General features: G+C 36.2%; 1 protein-coding gene across 3 annotated transcripts; it reads left to right on the top strand.

The window, feature by feature from the left end:
- The first annotated feature begins 18 nt into the window (after positions 1-18).
- Positions 19-22,423, top strand: DRAM2 (DNA damage regulated autophagy modulator 2). Of its 3 annotated transcripts, XM_063106363.1 has the most exons (9): positions 19-164; positions 2,341-2,404; positions 7,472-7,616; positions 12,173-12,240; positions 13,432-13,571; positions 19,101-19,278; positions 19,790-19,872; positions 21,121-21,213; positions 21,951-22,423. In XM_063106363.1, the coding sequence occupies exons 3-9, from the start codon at positions 7,486-7,488 to the stop codon at positions 22,056-22,058; spliced, it is 801 nt and encodes a 266-aa protein (XP_062962433.1). In that variant the 5' UTR covers positions 19-164; positions 2,341-2,404; positions 7,472-7,485; the 3' UTR covers positions 22,059-22,423. The 3 variants fall into 3 exon arrangements, with proteins under 3 accessions (XP_062962433.1, XP_062962435.1, XP_062962436.1); XM_063106365.1 differs by lacking the exon at positions 2,341-2,404; XM_063106366.1 differs by lacking the exon at positions 7,472-7,616.
- The last annotated feature ends 493 nt before the right edge of the window (positions 22,424-22,916 follow it).

Here is a 22,916-nt window from a genome sequence, read left to right as displayed (position 1 = left end):
CAGGGTCGGAATGAGCGGCGGCACGGGCGTGCTCTTCCGGTCGGTGAGCGCGCCCCGGGGCTGGCCTGGCTGCTCGGGATCGCGCCCCAGTGTTCCGCCCCGTTTCCATCCTGCGGGCAGGCTTCTGGGCCCGCGGCGGGCACTGGCGGGGTCAGCAAGATAAGGTAGGCCGAAAGGGGGCCTAAGGTCAGGTCTTGGCGCTGGGAGCCGGTCCGCTCTGGAGCGGTTCGGCAGAGGGTGGAATCGACAGGTTGGGGAAACGGGCACAGCCTGGACCCTCCGTCCCAGTGGCGGGCGCGCGAGGCTGGTGCTGGCTCGCCCCGTCTCTGGGGTCTATTTTGTGCTAGGCACTAGAGAGGGGTCGGGGTAGCGTGAGCTGCGGTCGGGCTCCGGTGGACCCACAGGGCGGGGGTGAATGTAGGCTCGACTCAGGTCTCCGCGCCCCACCTTTCTGTCCTCTTCCTTGGTTGTCCCCCCGGCTTTTTCGCATGCCCCAGGCGGTTCCTAGTGCCAAGCGCCGTCTCCTGCATTTTTACCCTGCGCCAGGCAAAGCGGAGCCACATCTTCCAAGGCCCTAGTGCTTTGCGCCTCCGGAAACCAGTAGTCTAATTAATTAATGCCTCTGGTTTTGTTTAAGCGGTTACTGAGAACCTTCGCCCCAGTCCCACAAAAACTACGGTTGAGTACGTGTTCCTTTTGTCACTCCTGGGCTCAGATGCCTGGTGGGGGGGACGGGGGACAGCGGGGAGAAGTTATGAAATTGAAATCGGTGGCGACCTTGTGTTTACACGGAGCTCAGTCTACTACATTCGCGCAGTTCCATCGCAGAGGATAGGCTCTGTTCAGAAAGGAAATTGCTGTCCTGGCATCCTCACATCCGTGCTTTACTGTAGGATGCATTTGAAAAACACAGAAGACACACCACAGAAGTAATTTTCCTAGTTCTCACGAATTTTAATTTCTAAATAAGTGCCTAAATGCAATTCTCTAATTTGCGTTGCATCATAAGATTCAGCTCATGTCTCTCCATGTAACATTTGATCCACTTTACGAAAACGTTACTTAATCTTCTAGAGTCTTTAGGATTTAGACATTACGAGACTGCTAAATTTGTCAGGAGGCCAAGTTAGAGTTTAGAAAGATAACCGTTTGCTATTATGCTTTGCTTTGGGCTTGATAGTTCTGTGAAAGAACCTCTAAAAGCCGCTTCAGGCTTTCTGTCTGTTCACTTGGAACATCCAGAATTTACTTTCTTATTATTTCTTAGCAGTCACCACTTAGAGGAGTCAGCATAAGGAATTAATCTTATCACCAGTGGCATTTAAATATTTGTGAGAAAAAAATTGTAACTGCAGTTCTGATTCTTGGGACTTCAAAAAAGCAGAGAAGACAGGTGAAAGATGCAAGCACTTTTGTTAAGCACTCTTACTGCTATGTGAAGTTTATTCCTGCGTATTTTCAAGTATTTTGAAAGGCTTCTTGAATTATAACCTTTGAAATTCTAATTTTGCTTGTTTGGCAGTTACCCAACCATTCTGTCAGCTCTCCTAGGTGAAATTACACGGGCAATTAGTAGTCTTCCTTATTTAGTTCATGCACTTAAATTTCTCAGTTTTCATTAACAAACTGGTAAATCATCTCAAGCCCTGTTTCTCAAAATTGTCAGTTTGAACAACTAGAATCATCAAGCCTAGAATTCAAGATGATTCTCACATACAAAGTTATACATAGGGGCTTTTCACCATACTTGTGGCTAGTTATGACTGTACATAATAAATCAGCTATCGTTATTATTGTATGCTTACTGTTTCACTCTGAGGAACAATGCTTTGAGGGTTTGACTCATACAAATTAAAACACTGTAAGTCAGAAGCTAAGTGGCTTGCCTAAAATCATACAGCTAGGGGGTGGTAATGGTAAGATTTGCACTTAGATAAATCTGATCTTACAGCTGTGTTCTTTGATTGCTTCACAGACTAATGCTTTATTCTGCTTAATGATAAGCTGTCATTCTTTCCTCATCTTATCTTTCTTTTAAAGGAGAAAAGTTGGTGTTTTTCCTTTTATTTTATCCTTTTTGAGGCCAGCAAAAAGTGTCTGATTTCAGAAAAGATAAGAAGATTGATATCCTCGAATTAAAATATTTTTTAATTTCAGGTGATAGAACATCATTATAAAAAAATCAAATATCAGCTCTGTAAAGAAAAATAACCTGTTAATAATGCAATAGCCTGGTGTCTTGTTGAAGAACAGTATTGGTGTGTTGACTTGAAATTGTTCATGTTTAAAATCATGTGGGTTGAAACAACCATCTTTTATTTTTTTGTATGTGGATCTCAGGATTTACAAAAGGTGCAAGTTTAGACAGACCTGAAGACTGACATTTTGTGAACTCATAAAACAGGTAATTCATTTTTAACATTCTAAAAGAGGAACAAATATTTATTGATCACCTATGATAGTACTTTACAAGTATTATCTCATTAAGTCCTTGAATGAACCTCCATGAAGCAGGTATTATTTTAGGTCATCTAACAGATTTTTAAATAAATTCTGGAGCAGAAGAATACTTTAAGAATGTGAATTTGGCAATGCAGATAGAATGGATGGAGGGGAAAACAAAAACCGCTTAGGCCAAGTGAACTGAGAATCTGATTCAAGTGGTTACAGTGTGAACTGGGAGGAAGGATGGTTGCAAATAACTTAGAGAAATAGAATTAGCATCACTTAGTGACAGCATGTGAGGTCTGTTGGAAGAGAGAACCCAAGGTTAATCTGAAGTCTTAGAATCTAAATAACCTGGAAAAATGGTAATGCTATTTACTAGTAATGTTGTTTGGGAATTAAGAGAATTTGGTTTTGGTTGTTTGTTCACACAACAAGTTAAGTAATTACTGTGGTCCAGGCCCTCTGCTACACTTTAGGTGAAGTAGAATCCCTCAGTAAGGATTTTATTCACTTAGGACACCCGCCTAAATTTTCATGCTTTAGAAGACGTGCAAATCAAGTATCCTCAGAGAAAGGGATGCTTATTTCCAGATACAAAAGGGTTAGGGAAGGTTTTGGTGGAAGATAGCCTTTGAGCTTTGTTTTGAAGAACAGGGAAGGATTTAGACATGCAAAAACAATGAAAGGGGGAGGAGGTTGTGCTTCTAGCTTGGAGGGTAGACAAAATGCTTTGAAGATTCCCTTTACCCAAACACCTAAATGCTGAATAAATAATATTAGCCTTTAAATCCATAACAGGTCTTGTGGGAAAGAAAGGGACATCCTCGGGACTAAAAAAGTCAAAGAGCTGAAACCAGAGTAGTAAACTAGTAATATGTCTCCTTTTGGGGGCATTTGGCTGATAACAGAAATAAAGCATAATTAGGGATGGGTGATAGGCTCCCCTGCTCCCTACCCAAGGTAGAGAGATAGAATTCATATCTCTTCCATTCTTCAAGCTTGTTAAAAAAAAAAGAGAAAGAAAGAAAAAGAATTCATACCCCTGTGATCTCCCATGTACACAACTCCAGCAGGTACCATTTACACGGTAGTTTGGGTAAATGGTGCTTGTGCCTCAGTGGGTGACATTTTTCATAAAACAAAATGTAAAATATTTCCACTTAAAATTGTACAACTCATGGCCTTGGAGAACCACCTCCCCTGAAATTCAACCAGCGCCCTCAAAAGTCTACATACTCAGTGGAAAGTGGGCCAGAAAAATAACTCCTTCTTTGCAAGAGCGATCACAAAGGAATCTGTTCATTTTCACCACAGCTTCAGGTGGGGGAATAAAGATACCACCTGAAAACTTGAAACTATGTCTGCCATCACTCAGATTCAAGGTTCAAATATACATTTCTGCATGGTCTAAAAAGCTAGAAGCCAAGAAATTAATGGAAAGATGGTCCAAGTTGGTAATGTGCCAGAGTGCCTGCCTAAACAAATACAGATCCTCCCTGGAATGATTAACCCTTAATTTAAGCCTTTGAGAATCCTCCCAGATTAAGATCATCCAAATATGAGTTCACAGTCAAAAACCATAAAACACATGTGCAAAGAGATGGGTGAACTAACAAATAATGGATCTAGACTTCCAAGGACTTTAGGTAGGAATTATCAGAAACAAATTAAAATAACAAAAGAGTTGAAAGATGTAAAATTAAAGATTTTAGGAGTGATTCAAAATTTATACAAACTGAGAATTATAGTCTCAGAAACAAACCTGTGCTAAGGGAAAGCACCTAAAGGATTTTTGCAAGGAATTGTCATGATTAACTAAATAGATGGAAAAAAAATGTTGATGGGATGTTAAGGACTGACAAGGAAAAAAAGAACAGAAAAGAGAAAATTATGATAATTCTGGCAAGAAATTACTCAAGTCAAGCCTATAATGGTGACTCTAGGAATAAAGGAAAAGAAACTTATTTAGCAAGATGTAAATGTACATATTTAGCAGCAAGTCACATGATCAGAGTAGATGACAAGTGCAAGTCAAAAATGGCTGAGATTTCATTATTTGGAAGGTCAGTTTGAGATGAGGAAGCTGAGCACAGTAGACTAGGATTGTGGAGAATAGAAACTGCAAAGTTCGTGGGAAACAAAATTTTTTAAGTCATGAGAAGATACTCCTCCAAACATGAAATTATTCTCACATGCATAGGAATAATTTCTTGTAATATAAAAGTATTCCTGTTTTTAAAAAAATTAAATTTAAAAGATTAATGCATTAAGATATATTAATGTATATCTAATTTTCTAATTCACATTATTGACTCATTATTGCTTGACAACATCCTCAGTCTGGAATTTAAGGGAGAAAGTGGTGATGTGTGTTTTTAGGTCCTCTTTTTTTTCCCTGTATCTAGAAGCTAGAAATATGGTGAACAAAATAGTTGTTTCCTGCTCTCACAGAACTTAAAATTTAGTGAGGACGATAAAACCAAACAAGCCAGTAACAGTTAAATGTGATGAATGTTCTGGTTGGGAAAGGGTGTTGTTGGAAACAAAGCAGGGACACTCAGTTGCAGCTGTCAGTGTTGAGACTTGAAAAAATTTGTAGAAGTTAACTAGTTAGGTAGTGGGTAGAGGAAGTGATAACATTGTAGTCTAGTCATCCAGACCAAGAGAACGGTGGCGCAAGACAGCGTGACACATTTAAAGATCTGCAAGAAGTTTCCTGTGGCGTAGAGCATAGTGAATCTATGTTATCATCAAATTGCTTGAGTTTGAATCCTGTCTCTACCACATTCTAGTCTTATGACCTTGGGCAACTCTCTTAACCTCTGCAATTCTGTTGTGAGGGGTAAGTTAGGTCACGTATTTAAAGTGCTTAGTGACACTGGTAACACATAGTAAACACTGTGTGTTTGCTTTTGTATGGATGATGAGGATGATGATGATGGCTGCTAGAGAAAAAAATTGGGAGGAAAGAGTGGCCAGAGGTAAATATAGAAAAATAAGTAGAGGTAAGATGATGCAAGGACAATTTTAAGGAGGAAAGACAATTTGTAGGGGCTTGGGGAGCGGGTTATTGAATTATTGTTTGCAGGAGAATAAGGTGGTCAGATTGGTATCTTAGAATTAGAAGCATCATTCTGGTTTTAGGGTGGAATCTAGGATAGTTGTGATCAAGACTAATATTGGTTTTTCCTATGTTTCTCTCACTCAGTAATCAACACAAAATACTTCTCTGGTCATCAGGAAATACAAGTGTACTTCAAAAAGTTTATGGAAAGGTTTCTATTATCTTTTAAGTCTATTCCATGAACTTTTTAAAGTACCCTCGTATGTGGAGATTTCTTCCCACCAGCAACCAATTGTCAAAGGACAGAATTACAACAGATTTAAAGATCTCAGTTGGCTTTATTGTAATTCTAGAATCAAGCAACATTTTATTCCATAAAATAGAATAAGTGTTCCAATGAAATGAGCAAGAAAGTTTGACTTTATAGACAGAAAAGAGCTGAAGGAAGCAGAGACAAAGAACAAAAAGCAGATTAGTCATTTCAAATTTACTATTCTTGTAAGGTAGAGACAGAACAATAGAAAAATAACAGTATTTAACATCAGGTTACTTCTTTAGTGTAAGGATTAAAACAGAGGGAAGATTTAAACTGGCCTTTTGGGAAAATTAACATCAGGTTACTTCTTTAGTGTAAGGATTAAAACAGAGGGAAGATTTAAACTGGCCTTTTGGGAAAATTGGCCATTATCTCTCCCTCCTGATTTCTCAGAAAGTCAGGCAACAACTTAATTTGGGTTTGGTGATGTGGAACTTTAGCAGGAGTGACTGACTCCATTTTGACGTTTTAGTCTGGTCTGTGGTTCCTAGTGCAGGAACTTAGTCTAAAATAATGACTTCCTATAATGGTCCTGCAGCAGGTATCAGCTGTGTGTCCTCTAATTCGATTCAATTCTGACAATATCTACCTGGAAATAGTGTCAGAGCCCACAGATTGAGGGCTCAGTCCCACAGGACTGCCTCCCACTTCCAACGCCAATTGCAAGCCCCAGGTTTTTTTTTTACCTGTGCTTCTGACCAACTGGCTATAAATCAGGGTTTCTACCAGCCCCTACTTGGGTTTAATTAATTTGTTAAAATGGCTTACAGAACTCAGAGATAACTTAACTTACAATTACTGGTTTATTATAAAGAATATTACAAAGGATACAGATAAAGAGATAAATATGGCAAGGCATGTAGGAAGGGATATGGAGCTTCCATGCTCTCACAGGGCTTACCACCCTCCAGGAACCTCTATGTGCTCAGCTATCAGAAGCTCTCTGAACCCTGTCCTGTTGGATTTTTATGGAAGCTTCTTTACATATAGGCAAGATTTATTAAATCGTTGGCCAGTGGTAATCAACTTAACCTTTAGCTTCTCCCCCCGCCCCCCCCCCCCGGAGGTTGGGGTGTAGGGCTGAAAGTCCCAACTCCCTAATCGTGACTTGGTCTTTCCTGTGACCAGCCCCCATCCTGAGCTATCTAGAGGCTGCCAGTCCCCAGTCATCTTATTATAATATAAAAAGATATAAAAGATACTCATCACTGTGGAGATTTCAAGGGTTTTAGGAGTTTTTTGCCAGGAAATGGGACAAAGACCAAATACATATTTCATAATATCACAGTTCCATTTAGGAAGTCATGATAATAAGCTGAGCAAGAGTTTATGGTGATTTAGGTAGAGTAGTGGCAGTAAAGATGGAGAGAAGGGGTAGATTTGAAGAAATTTAGGAGGCAGAATAAACAGTACATGGTACTTGATTATGTGTGGGAAGATGAGACAGAAAGTTTCTGGCTATGGCAAGTGGGTGAATCTTGGTTGCATTTACTAAGAAAACAAAAGCTGTGTTGGGGGATGTCGTGGAAGATGACTTCAGAAGTGGAATGGCTCAGGGTGATAAGTTGTGGGAGTAGATGGCTTAAGTAGAATGGAGGAAACCCTAGTGAATTACCTTTTTTAATTTGTTTTTCCTACTTCAGAAGTCTTGTGTGAAATGTGGTGGTTTCAACAAGGCCTCAGTTTCCTTCCTTCAGCCCTTGTAATTTGGACATCTGCTGCTTTCATATTTTCATATATTACTGCAATAACACTCCACCATGTCGACCCTGCATTGCCTTATATCAGGTCAGTAAAATGTATTCCTTGTATAGGAGGATTTTTATGTTTCATTCATATTTTAACATTGAAGCCAACATTTAAAATGCTGAATGTCAGCATTTTAAAATTCAGATTTTACACTAGCATTATAACAATAGAGGGTATGTAAAGATGAACTTGTATTTGGCTCTTTCTGTGTGATAGAGAAATGTGGAGACAGTGGAATAAAATTCAGTTAGTGAATTGGTTAGTGAATTGTGACCCCTTAATGCCTTGTCTTCCAAATAAGTCTTTGAGGTTGTTTTAGAAGATAGAATTGGAATTATTTTCCCCTTAAAATTCAAAAATGCTGCAGACAACAATAATAATCTGAAAAGATAATGGTAATGACAAACATTTATTGATCTACTTACTATATATAAAGTAATGTTCTGAGCATTCTTTATGTCTCAAATAATTGAATACTTACAAACAACCATATGAGGTAGGAACTGTTATCCTCACTTGAGAGAGAAGGAAATGAGGTCCAGGGAAGTTAAGTTATTTATTCAAGGGAACACAACTCAGTGTTGGAACCAAGATGCAAACCTGGGCAATTTGACTCTTGAGGATGTGCTCTTCCTCTTTATGACATGTTGATTAGGTATTTTTGACACATTACGTATCAAAATGTATTGGAATTTTTTTTTTTTTAATAAAGATGACCAGTAAGGGATCTTAACCCTTGACTTGGTGTTGTCAGTGCCATGCTCTCCCAAGTGAGCCATGGGCTGGCCCTGGAAATATTTTTGAGATCTCAAAACTACTAATGATGTAAGCACGGTTCTCACTTGCATGTGCTATGTCCCTGACCCTCTTTTTTCAAATTACAAAAGCAATAAGTAAATATAACAACAAAGTTTAAACAATACCAGAGTGATTATAAAAATAAAAAGTGAACATCTCTTCCTAACCCTTTCCAGTCATTGCCCCCCGGAGGTGATTCATTATTTGATAGGTTTCCTTCCAGTGTTTGGTTTGTTCTAGCTTGTCATCTCTGATTATACAAAATTCTTTCTCTCTCCCTCTTCTTTTCCTCCTTTCTTTCCTCTCACTTTTAACTTTTTTGGGGTTTTTCATTTTGTTTCATTTATAAAAAGTGATAGCATGTTGACATATAAATTGCTTATTTGTTCTTTTTTTTTTTTTTTTTTTTTTTGCTGTTGCAAACAGCACTGTAATGAAGATTTCACTACATATAACTATGTACTTGTGCTGATATTTATGTGAGCTAGGCTCCTAGAAGTGGGATTGCTATATAGGTTATAGGGCATTGACATTTTTAGCTTGACAGTACCAAATATCCCTCTAACAGCATTGCATCAATTTATGCATTCACAGAGAAATCATGATCACTACAAATGGTTTCTGAGCTATTAAGTTTTAAACTTTTATGTAAAAGTTAAAAAAAATTACATAGGGAGGGGAGGTGAAGAAAACATAGTTATTAAAATACTATTATTAAATATGATTAAGCAACTCCCAATTTTTTATTATTATTATTATTATTTTTATTTTTTATTTTTTGGCAGCTAGACGATAAGGGGATCTGAACCCTTGACCTTGGTGTTACCAGCACCACACCCTAACCAAGTGAGCTAATGGCCATCCCTTTTTCTGTAATATTTTTTCCAGTGTTTTAATCTAAATAAATCTACCTGATGTATACTTAGGTGCCCCCGAAAAAGTATTCAACCTCTATGCGATGCCTTTGAAACATCTTTCTGTGTAGATGCCAAATGAATTGCTTTTTTTGTTGTTAAATAATATTCATTACTTTGTTGTTGTTGTAGTTGTTTCATTTATTCATTTGTTTACCTTCTGAAAAATAGCCTTTCCAACACAGAAAGAAGTAAACTTTTAAAAGAAGATAAATCAGTAGATTAAATTTATCTTTTTAAAATGTCAAGAAAAGATCTGAGCATCACCATTTACAATTGTTGTTTCTACAGTGGTATAGTATGGCGCAAAGGATATAAACAAACTGAGTATACTTTGGGAAGATTTACAAAGCCCAAAAATGTTTTAAAATATAAGGTTACAAGTCTAAAAATAATTTGATAAATAATCACCACTCTGGTAGAGGAACATGTAGTTTAAGGAGTGAGACCATTCTTTAGTAACTCCAAGAGAAGATGCATATTTAAGATTCATGATATTCCTTCAATATTTTTATTTCCCCTTCTGAAAATTTGTCTGCTTTCATTTTAAACAGCTTTTAATAATTTTAGAGGCCACTGAAGTTTTTTCAGAGTTTCAGTTCTCTGATGGTATTGCATGTGATTTTCTAATAAAGTCCTAGACATTTCCTTTTCTGACTCTCTCCTTTTGCTTATTTACATTTCTGCTAATGAAGTTTGTATTACTCTGTAATCTTTCTCCAATATTCTAATATATTTAAACTCTTTTACTTAGTTTTACTTCTCTGAAGTTCAGTTCCTTTATCTGCAAAATGATTATGTTAAACTAGACACTGTATGGTTTCTTTCAGTTCTCAGACCATATCGAAAAGGTTTAGTTGTTACAGCCCCAAAGGTCATAACCAAATGTAAATTTCACTTCTAAGGCAATTTCAATTCAAGTACTCATCAAGTGTTCTCTGGTTCAAGTAGTGGATGCCCAAGTGGGGTGCATGACACAAGCTACTTGGTACAAGAAGAAAATATTAGAACACCTGGGTGTATGAGGGTACTTCAAAAAGTTCCTGGAAAAACAGAATTAAAATAACTTTTTGAAGTACCCTCATATTTGTTTTGTTGTTGTTTCGGTGGCTGACCGATATGGGGATCCGAATCCTCATATTTTTTAAATCTAAAAATATTTAAACTTTACTGATATTTAGTATGTGGAATAATAATTATACAGTAAATACATATATTTTGAAGTTACATGGTCAGACATTTTTTTGTCATGGTACCTGATCAAAACAGTTTGGTGACCACTGGGTTGAAGTACTGTACTAATGAGGTGATGGGCATGGCTGTTCTCATTTGTAGGCTAGTTTATGTCATTCTGTTCCAGAGTCAAAGGAGGGAACACCCTTAGTCAACCATATTGGAAATGCATGCTTTTGCTTATTTATGGGGTAATCCAAAACAGGAGCATCATTTAGAATACAACTATTAAAATTATGAATTTTTTTCTGGTTATAAGAATAATACATATGCATTGTGGAAAAATTTAAAAGATAGAAGGAACATAAAAATCCTATAATCCCCATTCCCAGCGCATCAGAGTAACAAAATCTTTGTATGTTGAAGATACATTTTATTTTATAATTATTTCTTTACAAATACATTATTTTTTGTGTCCCCATTATCATTGTATATTTTTATTTTTTAGGAGAAAGACTCGTGGAATTGTAAAGTTACAAGGAACAATCCTTAGAATTCATGTTTGATACTTTCCTTTTCCTAAACCCCCCAATCCAAATGTTTACCAGATCTTATTGATTCCTTGCTAATCGTTACTTTTCATTTCCTTTTTATTCCCGTTGCATTGTCTTAGTTGAGATCCTGATAGTCTCCCTCCTATAGTACTTCAATTCAAGGCCAAAGACTTTGTCTTTTTAATCTTTGTAGTAGTTTGAGGGAAGGGAAAGAAACTAATATTTAATGGGTTTTTCTCATGAACTTGCTACTCTGCTAGGTACTGAACATGTATTACCACTTTTCCTTTCATCCTTATATTGATCCAATGAGGCTAGAAGGGAACGGATAGCCTCATTTTGTAGGTGAAGGAAAAGTCTTAGGGAGATAAAAGAATGTACTCAAGGTCCCACAGTTAGTAAATGGTAGGTTTTTAATCTTGGTTTGTATATTTCACACTGCTCTGAAAGATAGGCATGTATGCAGATATATTGCAATGCAGTGTGGTTAGTGATTTTAATAGAAGTCTGGACAGAATGCTCTGTGAATCACTATCTGCAAGAGCAGTTGTTCAAGGCTGTAGAGAGGAGGTAACTCAAAACTGGTCTTAAATATAAGCTCTGTGAGGGCAGGGACTTTGTTTTATTTACCATTGAATCCTGTCCCTGAAATGGTATCTGGCATGTTCTAGGTGCTTGATAATTTTTTTTTAATTGATCAGTAGCTTAATAGGTGTTAATTGAACTGCAGGCAGAGTCAACAACAGATGCAAAAATGCAGAGTTCTGAAAGGGCCTATGGTGTTTAGAGAATATTCTGGTGAGACAGATAAATGCATCTGCCTGATTGATGGTAAGCCAATAACACAGTCTGAACATACCAAGGATAGCTTTTTAGAAAGTTAATTTATGTTGATTTCTACTATGTGGAAAGGAGATAATCTTCAATGATGTAAGTAAAAAGTGGAGTGCACAAACATTTGTGAACTCAAATTGTCGTGTTCTCTATAAAATAAGAGTTGAACTCTGGACTTAAAAAGATAAAGGGGTTGAAATAACTCCTGTTACTTTTCATCCCTTAGAAGAAATACATGTGTATATCTATTTTTCTTTTCTTCTTTGATCAGGTCATGTGTATATCTAATGTGAAAAATTCACATACCTTGTTTTTCTTTCAGTGACACTGGTACAGTAGCTCCAGAAAAATGTTTGTTTGGGGCAATGCTAAATATCGCTGCAGTTTTATGTAAGTAATGAGAGTGATTTTAATAATCAAAATTAATAGCTAAATTGCTATTTTCTTCTTTAAACAGTATTGTTTTACTTGTTTTACTTTCTAGTTATCCTTGCCAGACTGTTATCACTGTGTTTTGATCATGGTTATGCTCCTTTTGAAAGAAAAACACTTTCCTAGAAATGCTAAATTATGGAAATAAACCTGTAAAAAATATCTATAGTCTATTCAGCTACTCATCCAAATACAAGTTAAGTATAACTAAATATTCCCTGAGGACTTAAATGGATTTCTTAAGCAACCAGTAGGGGACAAAGAGCTATAGGCACAAGTGATCACAACTGACCCTAACTAAATTCCTTTAGGATAAACAATTTAGATGTTTGAGAATGGCGATGGAACCATTTTGACTTTTGAGCCATGCTCTAATGCCAACGGAATGGAGTTTCTAAAATAGTATTTTGCATTCCTGTTGATTTATTTTGAACCAAATTTATATTAATGATTTATTAAAATATTTTTTCCATCAAGCATGATCACTTTAAATATTTGCACCCTTTTACATGATATTATTTGCTTGAGTCAAAAATAGAAGTCAGGAAAATGATTCAATTTTTAGAAATTTATGAATAAACTCTTCAGAAACATATCTACAAAAGTCTATCTCTGTTATGTTTTCTGTACTGCTAAGTTCTTTGGCAGTTTTTCTGCAATAGAAAGTTCAATTTGGCCCTTTCTTGGCTAATAAGAATGGTACAGTGGGCTTTTTTTTTTTTCTGTGTAATTGTCTATTTGTCTACTATTTGCTTTTGGGTTATTTTGGCCTATTTCCATTTTATTCTTATTCTAGAACTAATTACTTTTTTGACTTTGAAGCTAATCATAAAAATATTTTCTGTTTTATGTAACTCTTAAGCATTAGAAATTTTCAGAAGACATCAAACTTATCCCTTAAGTTTTGTCCTAAATATTTGTAAATATGAGACCCATGGAAGGCAAACGAGATATTAGTAGTTCCATGATGCAACCTTAAAAGTTCCTAAAAACTACAGCTGTTTTTATTGTTTGTTTTCTTCTTGCAGATTAACTTTTAAAAGGAAAATTTGTGCTTCTTGATAGCAGTGACCTTTGTGAACTCTTCACTGGCAACTTTATTCCTCAAATATTTATTACTTTGTTGTTTTTTGGATTATCTCTTCCCAGGCATTGCTACCATTTATGTTCGTTATAAGCAAGTTCATGCTCTGAATCCTGAAGAGAACCATATCATCAGATTAAACAAGGCTGGCCTTGTACTTGGAGTACTGAGTTGTTTAGGACTTTCTATTGTGGCAAACTTCCAGGTTTGTGTTTTAGCCCAGCATAGATATTTTCCTGAAGTATATAAATATAGGTGTTAGAAAGGAAACCTGAAACATTGAGTAACATGCTGCTATTGTTTCTTTACCTTAAAATAGAATTCACTGCTTTTAAATTATTTGACCCTTTTAGAAATAGCTACATTAACAATTAGAAAAATTCATATTCAATAATCTGAACAAGTGTAAATTATTTTATATCCTAACTTTTTTTAGGATCCACAGGACAATTACTAGACTCTTTATTACTACTTAGTTGGAGATTACTTCAAGACCAAACAGAGAATATAGATTATAAGTGACAAGATTACATATCTGAATGTTGGTTGTTTTGTTTTGTTTTGAAATATGCCTAACAAGTTGCAATCATTTACCTATTTTATACACTTGTTTTGATGTTTCCATTGGTTGCCTGAGTTCCTAGGTACCTGGCTCTGTATATGAGGAAGTATAGGGGGGATCTATAGCTCTTACTGTTTTTCTCAGGGAATTCTTAATGTTAAAGTAGCAGTTAGCCATAACCAAATATTTGTGAACTCTTCACAGAGAGACCAGTAGGGGAGAGAGACTAGGCTCAACTCCAAATACAAGGAAAAGTGGCAATTTATAGCCAAGCAGTAGGGTGGGGGTTAGTGGATAAAAAATTACTAAGAGGAAAACTTGGGAGTAAAGAGGGATTCTGCCTATACCAACTTAACAGGATTCTTGCTGAAGGCAGACCAGGGTGATCAGACATCACCTGGAGGGTGGTGGAGGATGAGGAACCTGATCCGATATCATATCTGATATCGAGGGTGATCAGATATCATATCTGATATAGAGGGTGATGAGATATTGAGGATGAAGAATTCTGGCTAAACGGATTTAGCAGGATTCTTGCTGAAACTGGACAATGCAGAGACAATGTGGAAGCTCTAGTCAGGGCCTAGTTGAGAAGCAAGTTCAGAGGACTCTGAGTAGAATTTGGTCGAGAGAATCTTTGTCATCTGACAGTGACTCACATCATTCCACTGACATTCATTTGTTAGATAGGGACAAGGGTGCTGGAAAATGTAGTTTTTCTGGCGTTAGTTTCTAGGAGCAACTTTATACTATAGAAGAAGAATACAAATTTTGGTGGACCACTAGCTAGCTGTCTGTGCTGCAAATGAAGTCCTGCCTTCCCTAATCAGTTTCAGTAGCTCGGTGTTAAAAAATGTTTTGGGGAATTTTTAGTGTATGGATAGTGATTCTTTGCTCCAGTTGTCCCTCGATCAGTTTAACATATCTTTCATCACCTGTATGGTAAAAATGAATTCCAGATACAGTCATGTGTCACTTAAGGACAGGGATACATTCTGAGAAATGCATCGTTGGGTGATTTCGTCATTGCGTGAACATCATAGAGTATACTTACACAAACCTGGATGGTATAATCTGTTACACACCTAGGTTATATGGTATAGCCATTATAATCTTATGGGACCTCCATCATCATATATGTGGTTTGTCATAGACCAAAAAGTCCTCATACGGCACATTACTGTGTTTGTTTACACAACCCAGTAAATTCCGATAGCCGTTCCTGATAGTACCCACACAAGCTGACTTTCTACCTTTATCTCATTCACCTAAGACAGTTTATATGCTTGCTTTGTTTTGTTTTCAGCCTTCATTCTACTTTACCTTTACCACAGGAGTCCCCTTGGCCATGTAATATGAATCAAATTACTTTTTCTCTCTTGATTACATCTCTTCATGCAACTTTGAATGTCCTCTTCATTGTTCACTGATGGCTTCATTGCTGGGCCCTATTTATAAGCACATCCTGTAGCATTACCCCAATACCAAACAGCTCTCCTTTTTTTCTGATTAAACTTTTACTATTTATTTAAAGTGGCAAGCACATTGCCTCTTCCTCCTCTTCCCCCTTTTCTTTTGCAGACATTAATTTATGCAGGAAAAATTGTACATAAACCAAGGTCTGTAAATGGTTTGTAATTATAGATCTTGGGTTGGAAGAGAGGCTTGACAGAGTAGGGACTTATTGGTTTTACCTTTTAAATATTTCTTGAACACATCTGCTTCTTTCCATTCCCATCTCTACTTCTCTCCCTACCATCTTCTTCTTAAGCAATTTAGATTTCATCATCTCTCATCTGAACCACTACCACAGCTTCCTCATTGGTTCCTTTGTATTCACTCTTACATTCTTTTAATCAGTTCTTTATATTTCAGGCAAAGGGATATTTTGGAAATGTATATACATTTCCTCTGTTTCCCTGTACCCTTACTTGGAGCTCTAGAGTTCCATAATTGCCAGGAAAGAGATATAATCAAGAGAGGAAAAAATAATTTGATAAACGGTTTAATTTAATTAACTCAAAGATCTTGTATGATCTGGCTCCTGTCCACTTCTCCAGCCTTAGTCTGCATCGTTCCCCTTCTTAATGTCTCCATTATATCTCTGACCTTTTTTGTTCCTTAAATGAGATAAGCTTATTTAACTCCTTTTCTCGTGATGTTTCCTCTGTTTGGTATGTACAATGCTCAGGCCTAAACAGGCTTAGACATCTTTAAGGTCTCAGTGCAGACTGTACTTCCTCAGGGAAGTCTTTTCTGTCAGCTGCTGCTGTAATATATTTCAATTTTCTTTTTTCGTGTTCTCTGTGCTTCTGGAAACTGATTCTTCATAGATCTTATTACAATCTAATTTTATATTAATGGTTGTTTACATTTATTCTTTAATTTTTTAGTTGCTGTATTTCTCCATTAATTATAAGCATAATGGTTTTGTTCACCTCATATCCCCAGCACCTGGCATACTATATTTAGGACAAACATCCTCTCATTAAGTGTTAAGGAATTTATTGAGAGAGGCCAAGGGGACTAAGCAGGTTGGAAAAAAATTCACTTACCACTGTAGTTGCCTGAATTTATAGAGATGCCTAATAACTGCTATAATATGGTATTTGAAAAATCTGTCTTAAAAAATATAAGTTGAGTTTCTTTGAAAACACGCATGTGTATAGTATCCAGAAGAACAAACACGTGGTATGTGTCCTTAGTGCCCACATAGAAGAATTTTTCCCTTCCTGGGAAATTTATCCTTAAGGAGACTTGGAAGGGATAAGTAAGCAGAAGTCTGTGTTAGTTTCCTAGGGATGCCATATCAAAAGACCACAAACTGGGTGGCTTAATGTAACAGAAATTTATTCTCTCAAAATGCAAGAGGCCAGAAGTTTGAAATCAAGTTGTTGGTAAGGGTTTGTTCTTTCCTGGGGGCTGAGAGAGAGAATCTGTTCCTTGCTTCTGGTAGTTGCCAATAATACTTGGCTTGTGGAAGTATAACTATAATTTTGTCATCACGTGGCATTCTCCCTTCCTAGAAAATTTATTCTCAAGGAGACTTTGGAAGAGATAAGAAGTAAGCAAAAGTTCGTTTCTAAGTTTCAGTAACTTTTTAAGCAAAGATTACAGATCACTCAACATGGAATGTATAAATTCTATATCAAAGATTTGCTCCTGACCACACATATCTGTGTAATTTCTCTTGTTTGTCTTGGTTTTGTCAAGCGGTAAATTTTTGTCTTTCTTTGTTAAAGGATATATTTTTAAAGAGGATAAAATCATGATTTGTGTACATGTGTCAAAGGTTTTATTTAACTTATTAATTAATAAGGGAATTGGTAGATATGACAAACCAGTTCAAAAGAGAAGTCACGGTACTACACTTTATAGTCGTATAAGGAATGGTAAATTTAGGAATGGATACAAAACTGGTCATAATTCACAGAGTGATAATCAATTGCATTCAGTAGGATACAATTTGCAGTTCTATGGATAGGAATTATTTGTATTACTATCAGTGTTCTGTAAGTTAACTTCTGATTCTACATATAACTTCTATAGTTATAGAAGTTTTCTCTGTCACATAGCCTAGTCAAAGCCAAATAAAAGTGCATTCTTGTAGGGTCTGGTAATCACCAGAGGCCTTAGCATTCCATAGAAAAGATATGTTTAGTAATCTCATCTGTTCATTTCAAGAGTTTTCCTTATGTTTCCCTAGTCTCTAAAATGACAAATTTAAATGTATTAAGCAAAATAACTGCTGATTAAAACCAGTTTTACGCACCTCCATTTCAATGATAAAAATATAGTAAATGCTTTCCCTTCGTTCTTTATTTTGCTGTTTAATTTGTGGGATTTTGTTGATGGAACTGTACTGACTACAAGTCGGCGTTGATCAGGCTATATCTATATTGAGCTCCATCAATATATGCGAAAATATTGTGGAAGGGGAAAATTCACCCCTTAAAAAGTCATTTTCATTTTTGCTGATGTCCTTCTAGCTTTTAACTATATCCGTAGATAAATTCACATTATTATGAACCGAAAAGATATTACCATTTTGTGTTATATTTTATGGGTGTTGAATATTTATTTATTCTTTCTCTTTTTTACCCTCAATGGCAATAACATTTTATTTCCCTTCCCAATAGTCAAATCTTCTTGCCAGTTATAACACCCCAAACTATACACAAGTAGTCTTTTTCTCTTTTTAGAAAGAAATCAATGCCTTTTGCAAATAAATTGTAATATTTTATATCTTTATACTAGGAATCTGCTATAAAAGAAAATTGGACTCTGTGTGAAATAGCACAGTTGATTGTACATAAGGGAACCAAGCCCTAACATCTCTTGTTTTCTTAGTCATTAAGTACCCTGTGTGCCAAGTGCTGTATAGTACCTTCTCAACCAAATGAAATACAAATGACAGTAGTTGAGAAAAATAGAGTGACTCAACCAAAAACCTTTGATTGTAGAATTTTTAGAGAGCTATTGTTGTTCACTTTTAAGCAGAGGGTATATATAACAGTAAAAAGTAAAATGTAAATAGATACCTATAAGAGTAAGGTAAAGGTGAAAAAAACTATAATTTATGATAATCCTTTGTTGCATGATCAAAACCGATCTATGTTTTCATTTCTTAAGTCTCTAAATTCCATTTAAATGTAAACTGGATTTATGTTGAAATACTCTACCCTCAGCACTCCCAGCCATCCTAATCCTATTTACCTTGTACTCTTTTTCTGTAACCTTTATCACCATCTAGCATACTATGAGATTTCCTTATTTCTTAAGCTTATTATCTATTGCTTGTGCACCTTTACTAAATTCTGTGAGAGCTAGATTTTTATCTGTTTTGTTCACTAATGTATCCAAGGACTCAGAACAGTGCCTGACACTTAATAAGCACCCAAGAAACATATTATAAATGAGTAAAAGAATAAATGAATAATGACTATCATGTTTTTAGTGACAGCACATAAAATAGTTTGGTTTTACTGTCATTCTCAGGTTTATGCTGAGTATTATGAAAGAAGATTACAAAAAAATACTTTTTTTTTTGTAGAATCTACAGAGCTTCTTCACTCAGTGTCCTATTGAAATCTCTGGCTTGTGCTTTAAAATATTGTATTGGCAATGTGTTCTGAGTTTTTTATTGACTTATTTCTTCTTTGTACTTCTTAGAAAACAACCCTTCTTGTTGCACATGTAAGTGGAGCTGTGCTCACCTTTGGTATGGGCTCATTATATATGTTTGTTCAGACCATCCTTTCCTACCAAATGCAACCCAAAATTCATGGCAAACAAGTCTTCTGGATCAGACTACTGTTGGTTATCTGGTGTGGAATAAGTGCATTTAGCAGTATCCTTCGTTGTGAAATGTGGCTATACTCGGAAGGGAATTGAACAATAAAATTTAAGTGAATACTACTGGCAAGTAAGCAGCATTTTTGTAGGAGAGATTCTTAGGTTAGTAACCCTAAACTAAAGGATTTGAAACATGAAATTCAGATTGTCTTAGGACCTTAGAAACTGAACAGAAACAAGATAATGTTTAGCCTGATCATACTCACTTCAGAGAAATGAAGAATGAGTTAATGCCCTCGCTAAGAAAATTATCTAGCAGAAGTTTGTGACAGAACTGCTAATTTTGTGAGCAAAGAGGAGGGGTTTGAGAAGTATTTCACAGTGATCCTTTGGGCAGTTTTAGTTTTATTACTGCCATGTCCATATTAAGTCTAAGAAAATGGGTTTGGACTTTGGCAACAAATGTGTGAATAATCCTTTTGGACCTTTAAAGTGATTTTTGTTTTAAATCTAGTTTAATCTTACAGGTCTTCTCTGAGATTCTTCCTTGACTTATTTTTTTATAGTGTTGACTTGCTCGTCAATTTTGCACAGTGGCAGTTTTGGCACTGATATAGTACAGAAACTCCATTGGAACCCTGAGGACAAAGTAAGAACTTAAGAGTCTGTAACATTTCGTTTTATAGTAATGATGACTATTTTGGCTGATTTTGATGTATTTTTATTTTATCACCAACAATGAAACTTTTTTTGTAGAATAGTCAGTTATATATTAGGATTATTTTCTAAATATGGTAGAATTTATATTGAACCTTTCATATTCTGTCACTTGTAATCTGTGAATATTTTCAAGACGCAAAGAGAATTGTAATGGCAAAAGTGTTTTCTCAGAATTAGTATACAGTATTCTATACCCAACTGAGATCTATTATTATTAGAATACTTGTTTTCTGAATTGAAAAGATGTTTCTCCCACTTTCTGTTATCTGAAAATTAATTGTGGACTCTGACTTTGGGTTCTAATATACAAATGCTCCTTGATTTACAGTGTGGTTGTTTCGATAAACCCATCAAGTTGTAAATACATTAAGTCAAAAATGCATTTGATGCGCCTAACCTACCAAACTCGTAGTTTAGCCTAGCCTATCTTAAATGTGCTCAGAACACTTATATTAGCCTACAGTTGGGCAAAATCATGTGACACAAAACCTATTTTATTATGAAGTGTTGACTATCTCATGTAATTTATTGATGTTCTGCTGAATGCTCATCACTTTAGCACCATTGTAAAGAAGAAAAATTGTGAGTCAAACCATCACGAGTCGAGGACCATCTGTAGTGGATATGATCCTGAGAATAAAAGAGGAGGGACATACACCAAATAGATAATAAAATGAGTTAATCTGTTTTCACAAACTATTCAGTGGTGTTTTATTTAAGAATCCATGAGTGGGACATGTTTGTAAGAATGAATGACTGAAATAACTTACTAGATTCTCCTAATTATAACCCATGTATTATTCAGTATTCTAGAAATAGCACTTAACTAAGTTTATCATGAGCATTGTTAAACTTTTCTTAGTGACATTTTATGAGTCTTATGGGTTTGGGAAAGGCGGTAACTCCTTGATTGTAGAGTAGAAATTTTCCTGTTCTGTCTTAGTTATTTAAGTGGAAATTTTATTCACTGTTAGGTGAAAATAAGATAGCTAGTATCATTTAGGAAGAATTCCTAATGTCTGCTCTTTAATTCTTGAGGCATGCTCAGTAAGTCAAGGGTTGATTTTCAGAAGGTAGATTGGTTTATAAGAATTGAGGTTTTTAAAATATTTGAAATAGTATAGATCATTTGACAAATTCTGTTTCACAAAATTTGCTTTTTCCCCTGTCACTCAAGGGTTATGCACTTCACATAATCACTACTGCAACAGAATGGTCTATGTCATTTTCCTTCTTTGGTTTTTTCCTGACTTACATCCGTGATTTTCAGGTAAGAAAACAGAGTATTAGATTTATGCAGTCAAACTTCCTTCAGGTTGAGTAAGAGAAATTCCCATAGGCAAGTCTCCAGCCTTTTTGAAAATTAACTGTTTAAAATTTGGCACAACAACAAAAACAGAAGTAAAGTAAAATAAATAAATAAACTGAAATTTGGCACCATAAACAATGATGTGAGAAGAATAACTTGTTGGGTGAATTGTTTCTGTGTTTGGAGATACAGTGTATTGCTAGCAAGGTTTAACCTTGAAAATGGGGTTGTAAAACAAATTCAAAGTAATTATTTCTTAGAATTTTCATCAACTCTTTGTTCATTTACACAGGCCGTTCTCAACCTTGTTTTACTGATTCTTAGTAGAAACCAAGGAAAGACAAGGAACTTGTCTTCCCTAAATGTGGGCATAGTATACAATATGCTGTACTTAATTGAGATCTATTATTATTAGAATACTTGTTTTCTGAATTAAAAAGATGTCTTCCTCCAGTTTCTGTTATCTGAAAATTAATTATGGACTCTCACTTTGGAATTTGATATACAAATGCTTGGTTTTTCCAGATCAGTTGGTACTAAAGATGGTATCTTTGGCAGTGCAACAAGTGTTTTACTCTTATTACCTGTTAGAGTTGATTTACATTTCTAATCACAAAAGATAGTCTACAGAACATACTGAAAAGGTGATCTCAATTTAAGGAGCAAACGTCTATATATAATTTTCTTTTCTGTTCCAGAAAATTTCTTTACGGGTGGAAGCCAATTTACATGGATCAACCCTCTATGACACTGCTCCTTGCCCTATAAACAATGAACGAACACGACTACTTTCCAGAGATTTATGATGAAAGGATAAAATATATCTGGATGATTATGATTCTCAGGGATTGAGGAAAGGCTCACAAAAGTTACTCATTCTGCTCTGAAATTTTCAACCAGTTCATCAAGGCCGACAGTGACACTGCTGAATACTGATAAGTAGGAAACATGAAATAAGCATTTCATAAGGTATTTTAAAGGATATCATGAAGAAGACTATTGAAAAACATTTATTCCTATACTTTTTTATCCCAGAAAATAAAACCAAAGGACTACAGTACAACATTGTAGCTTTTTCTAATTTTTTTTTAAGAGAAACAACCTGAAGTGCACCAAGCAGTCTGTACAACCCAGCCTTTCACATTTTGTAAATCATCGTAAAGCACTTTTATGAGCTATTTTCTTTTTCTTAAAATTTATTTATTTATTATTATTATTATTACATTCAAAGATGCTGAGGAGCAGTGGTGGGGGGAGGGAGGGAGGGGGACAGAGGTAGAGCTGGGGTACAGGGCTGGCCCATGGTGGCTCCTTTGCTGACCTGGTTGCAGAAGGCAGGGAGGCATGGCTGAGGCCCTAGGTACCCCCACTGTGGCTCGGGAGCCTGGGGGGTTTCTGGTAGTGGCTCAGTTGTCGCTGGGCTGGATGTGGACATCAGGGGCGTGGCTGAGGCCCTCAGTTGCCCCAACCCTGGTTCAGGAGCCCAGTGGGTTTCTATGGATTCTTGATCATCGCTGAGCTGGATGCAGTCATTGGGGGGATGTTGCTGAGGCCCTCAGCTCCCCCACTCTGGCTCAGGAGCCCAGAGGGCTACTGTGAAGGCTTGGTCATCACTAGGCTGGATGTGGACATCTGGCGGTTGTGGCTGAGTCCCTCAGCACCCC

Source organism: Cynocephalus volans, chromosome 8 (assembly GCF_027409185.1).
Source record: "Cynocephalus volans isolate mCynVol1 chromosome 8, mCynVol1.pri, whole genome shotgun sequence".
NCBI classification, from domain to species: domain Eukaryota; kingdom Metazoa; phylum Chordata; class Mammalia; order Dermoptera; family Cynocephalidae; genus Cynocephalus; species Cynocephalus volans.
This window is presented reverse-complemented; position numbering and strand designations above follow the sequence as displayed.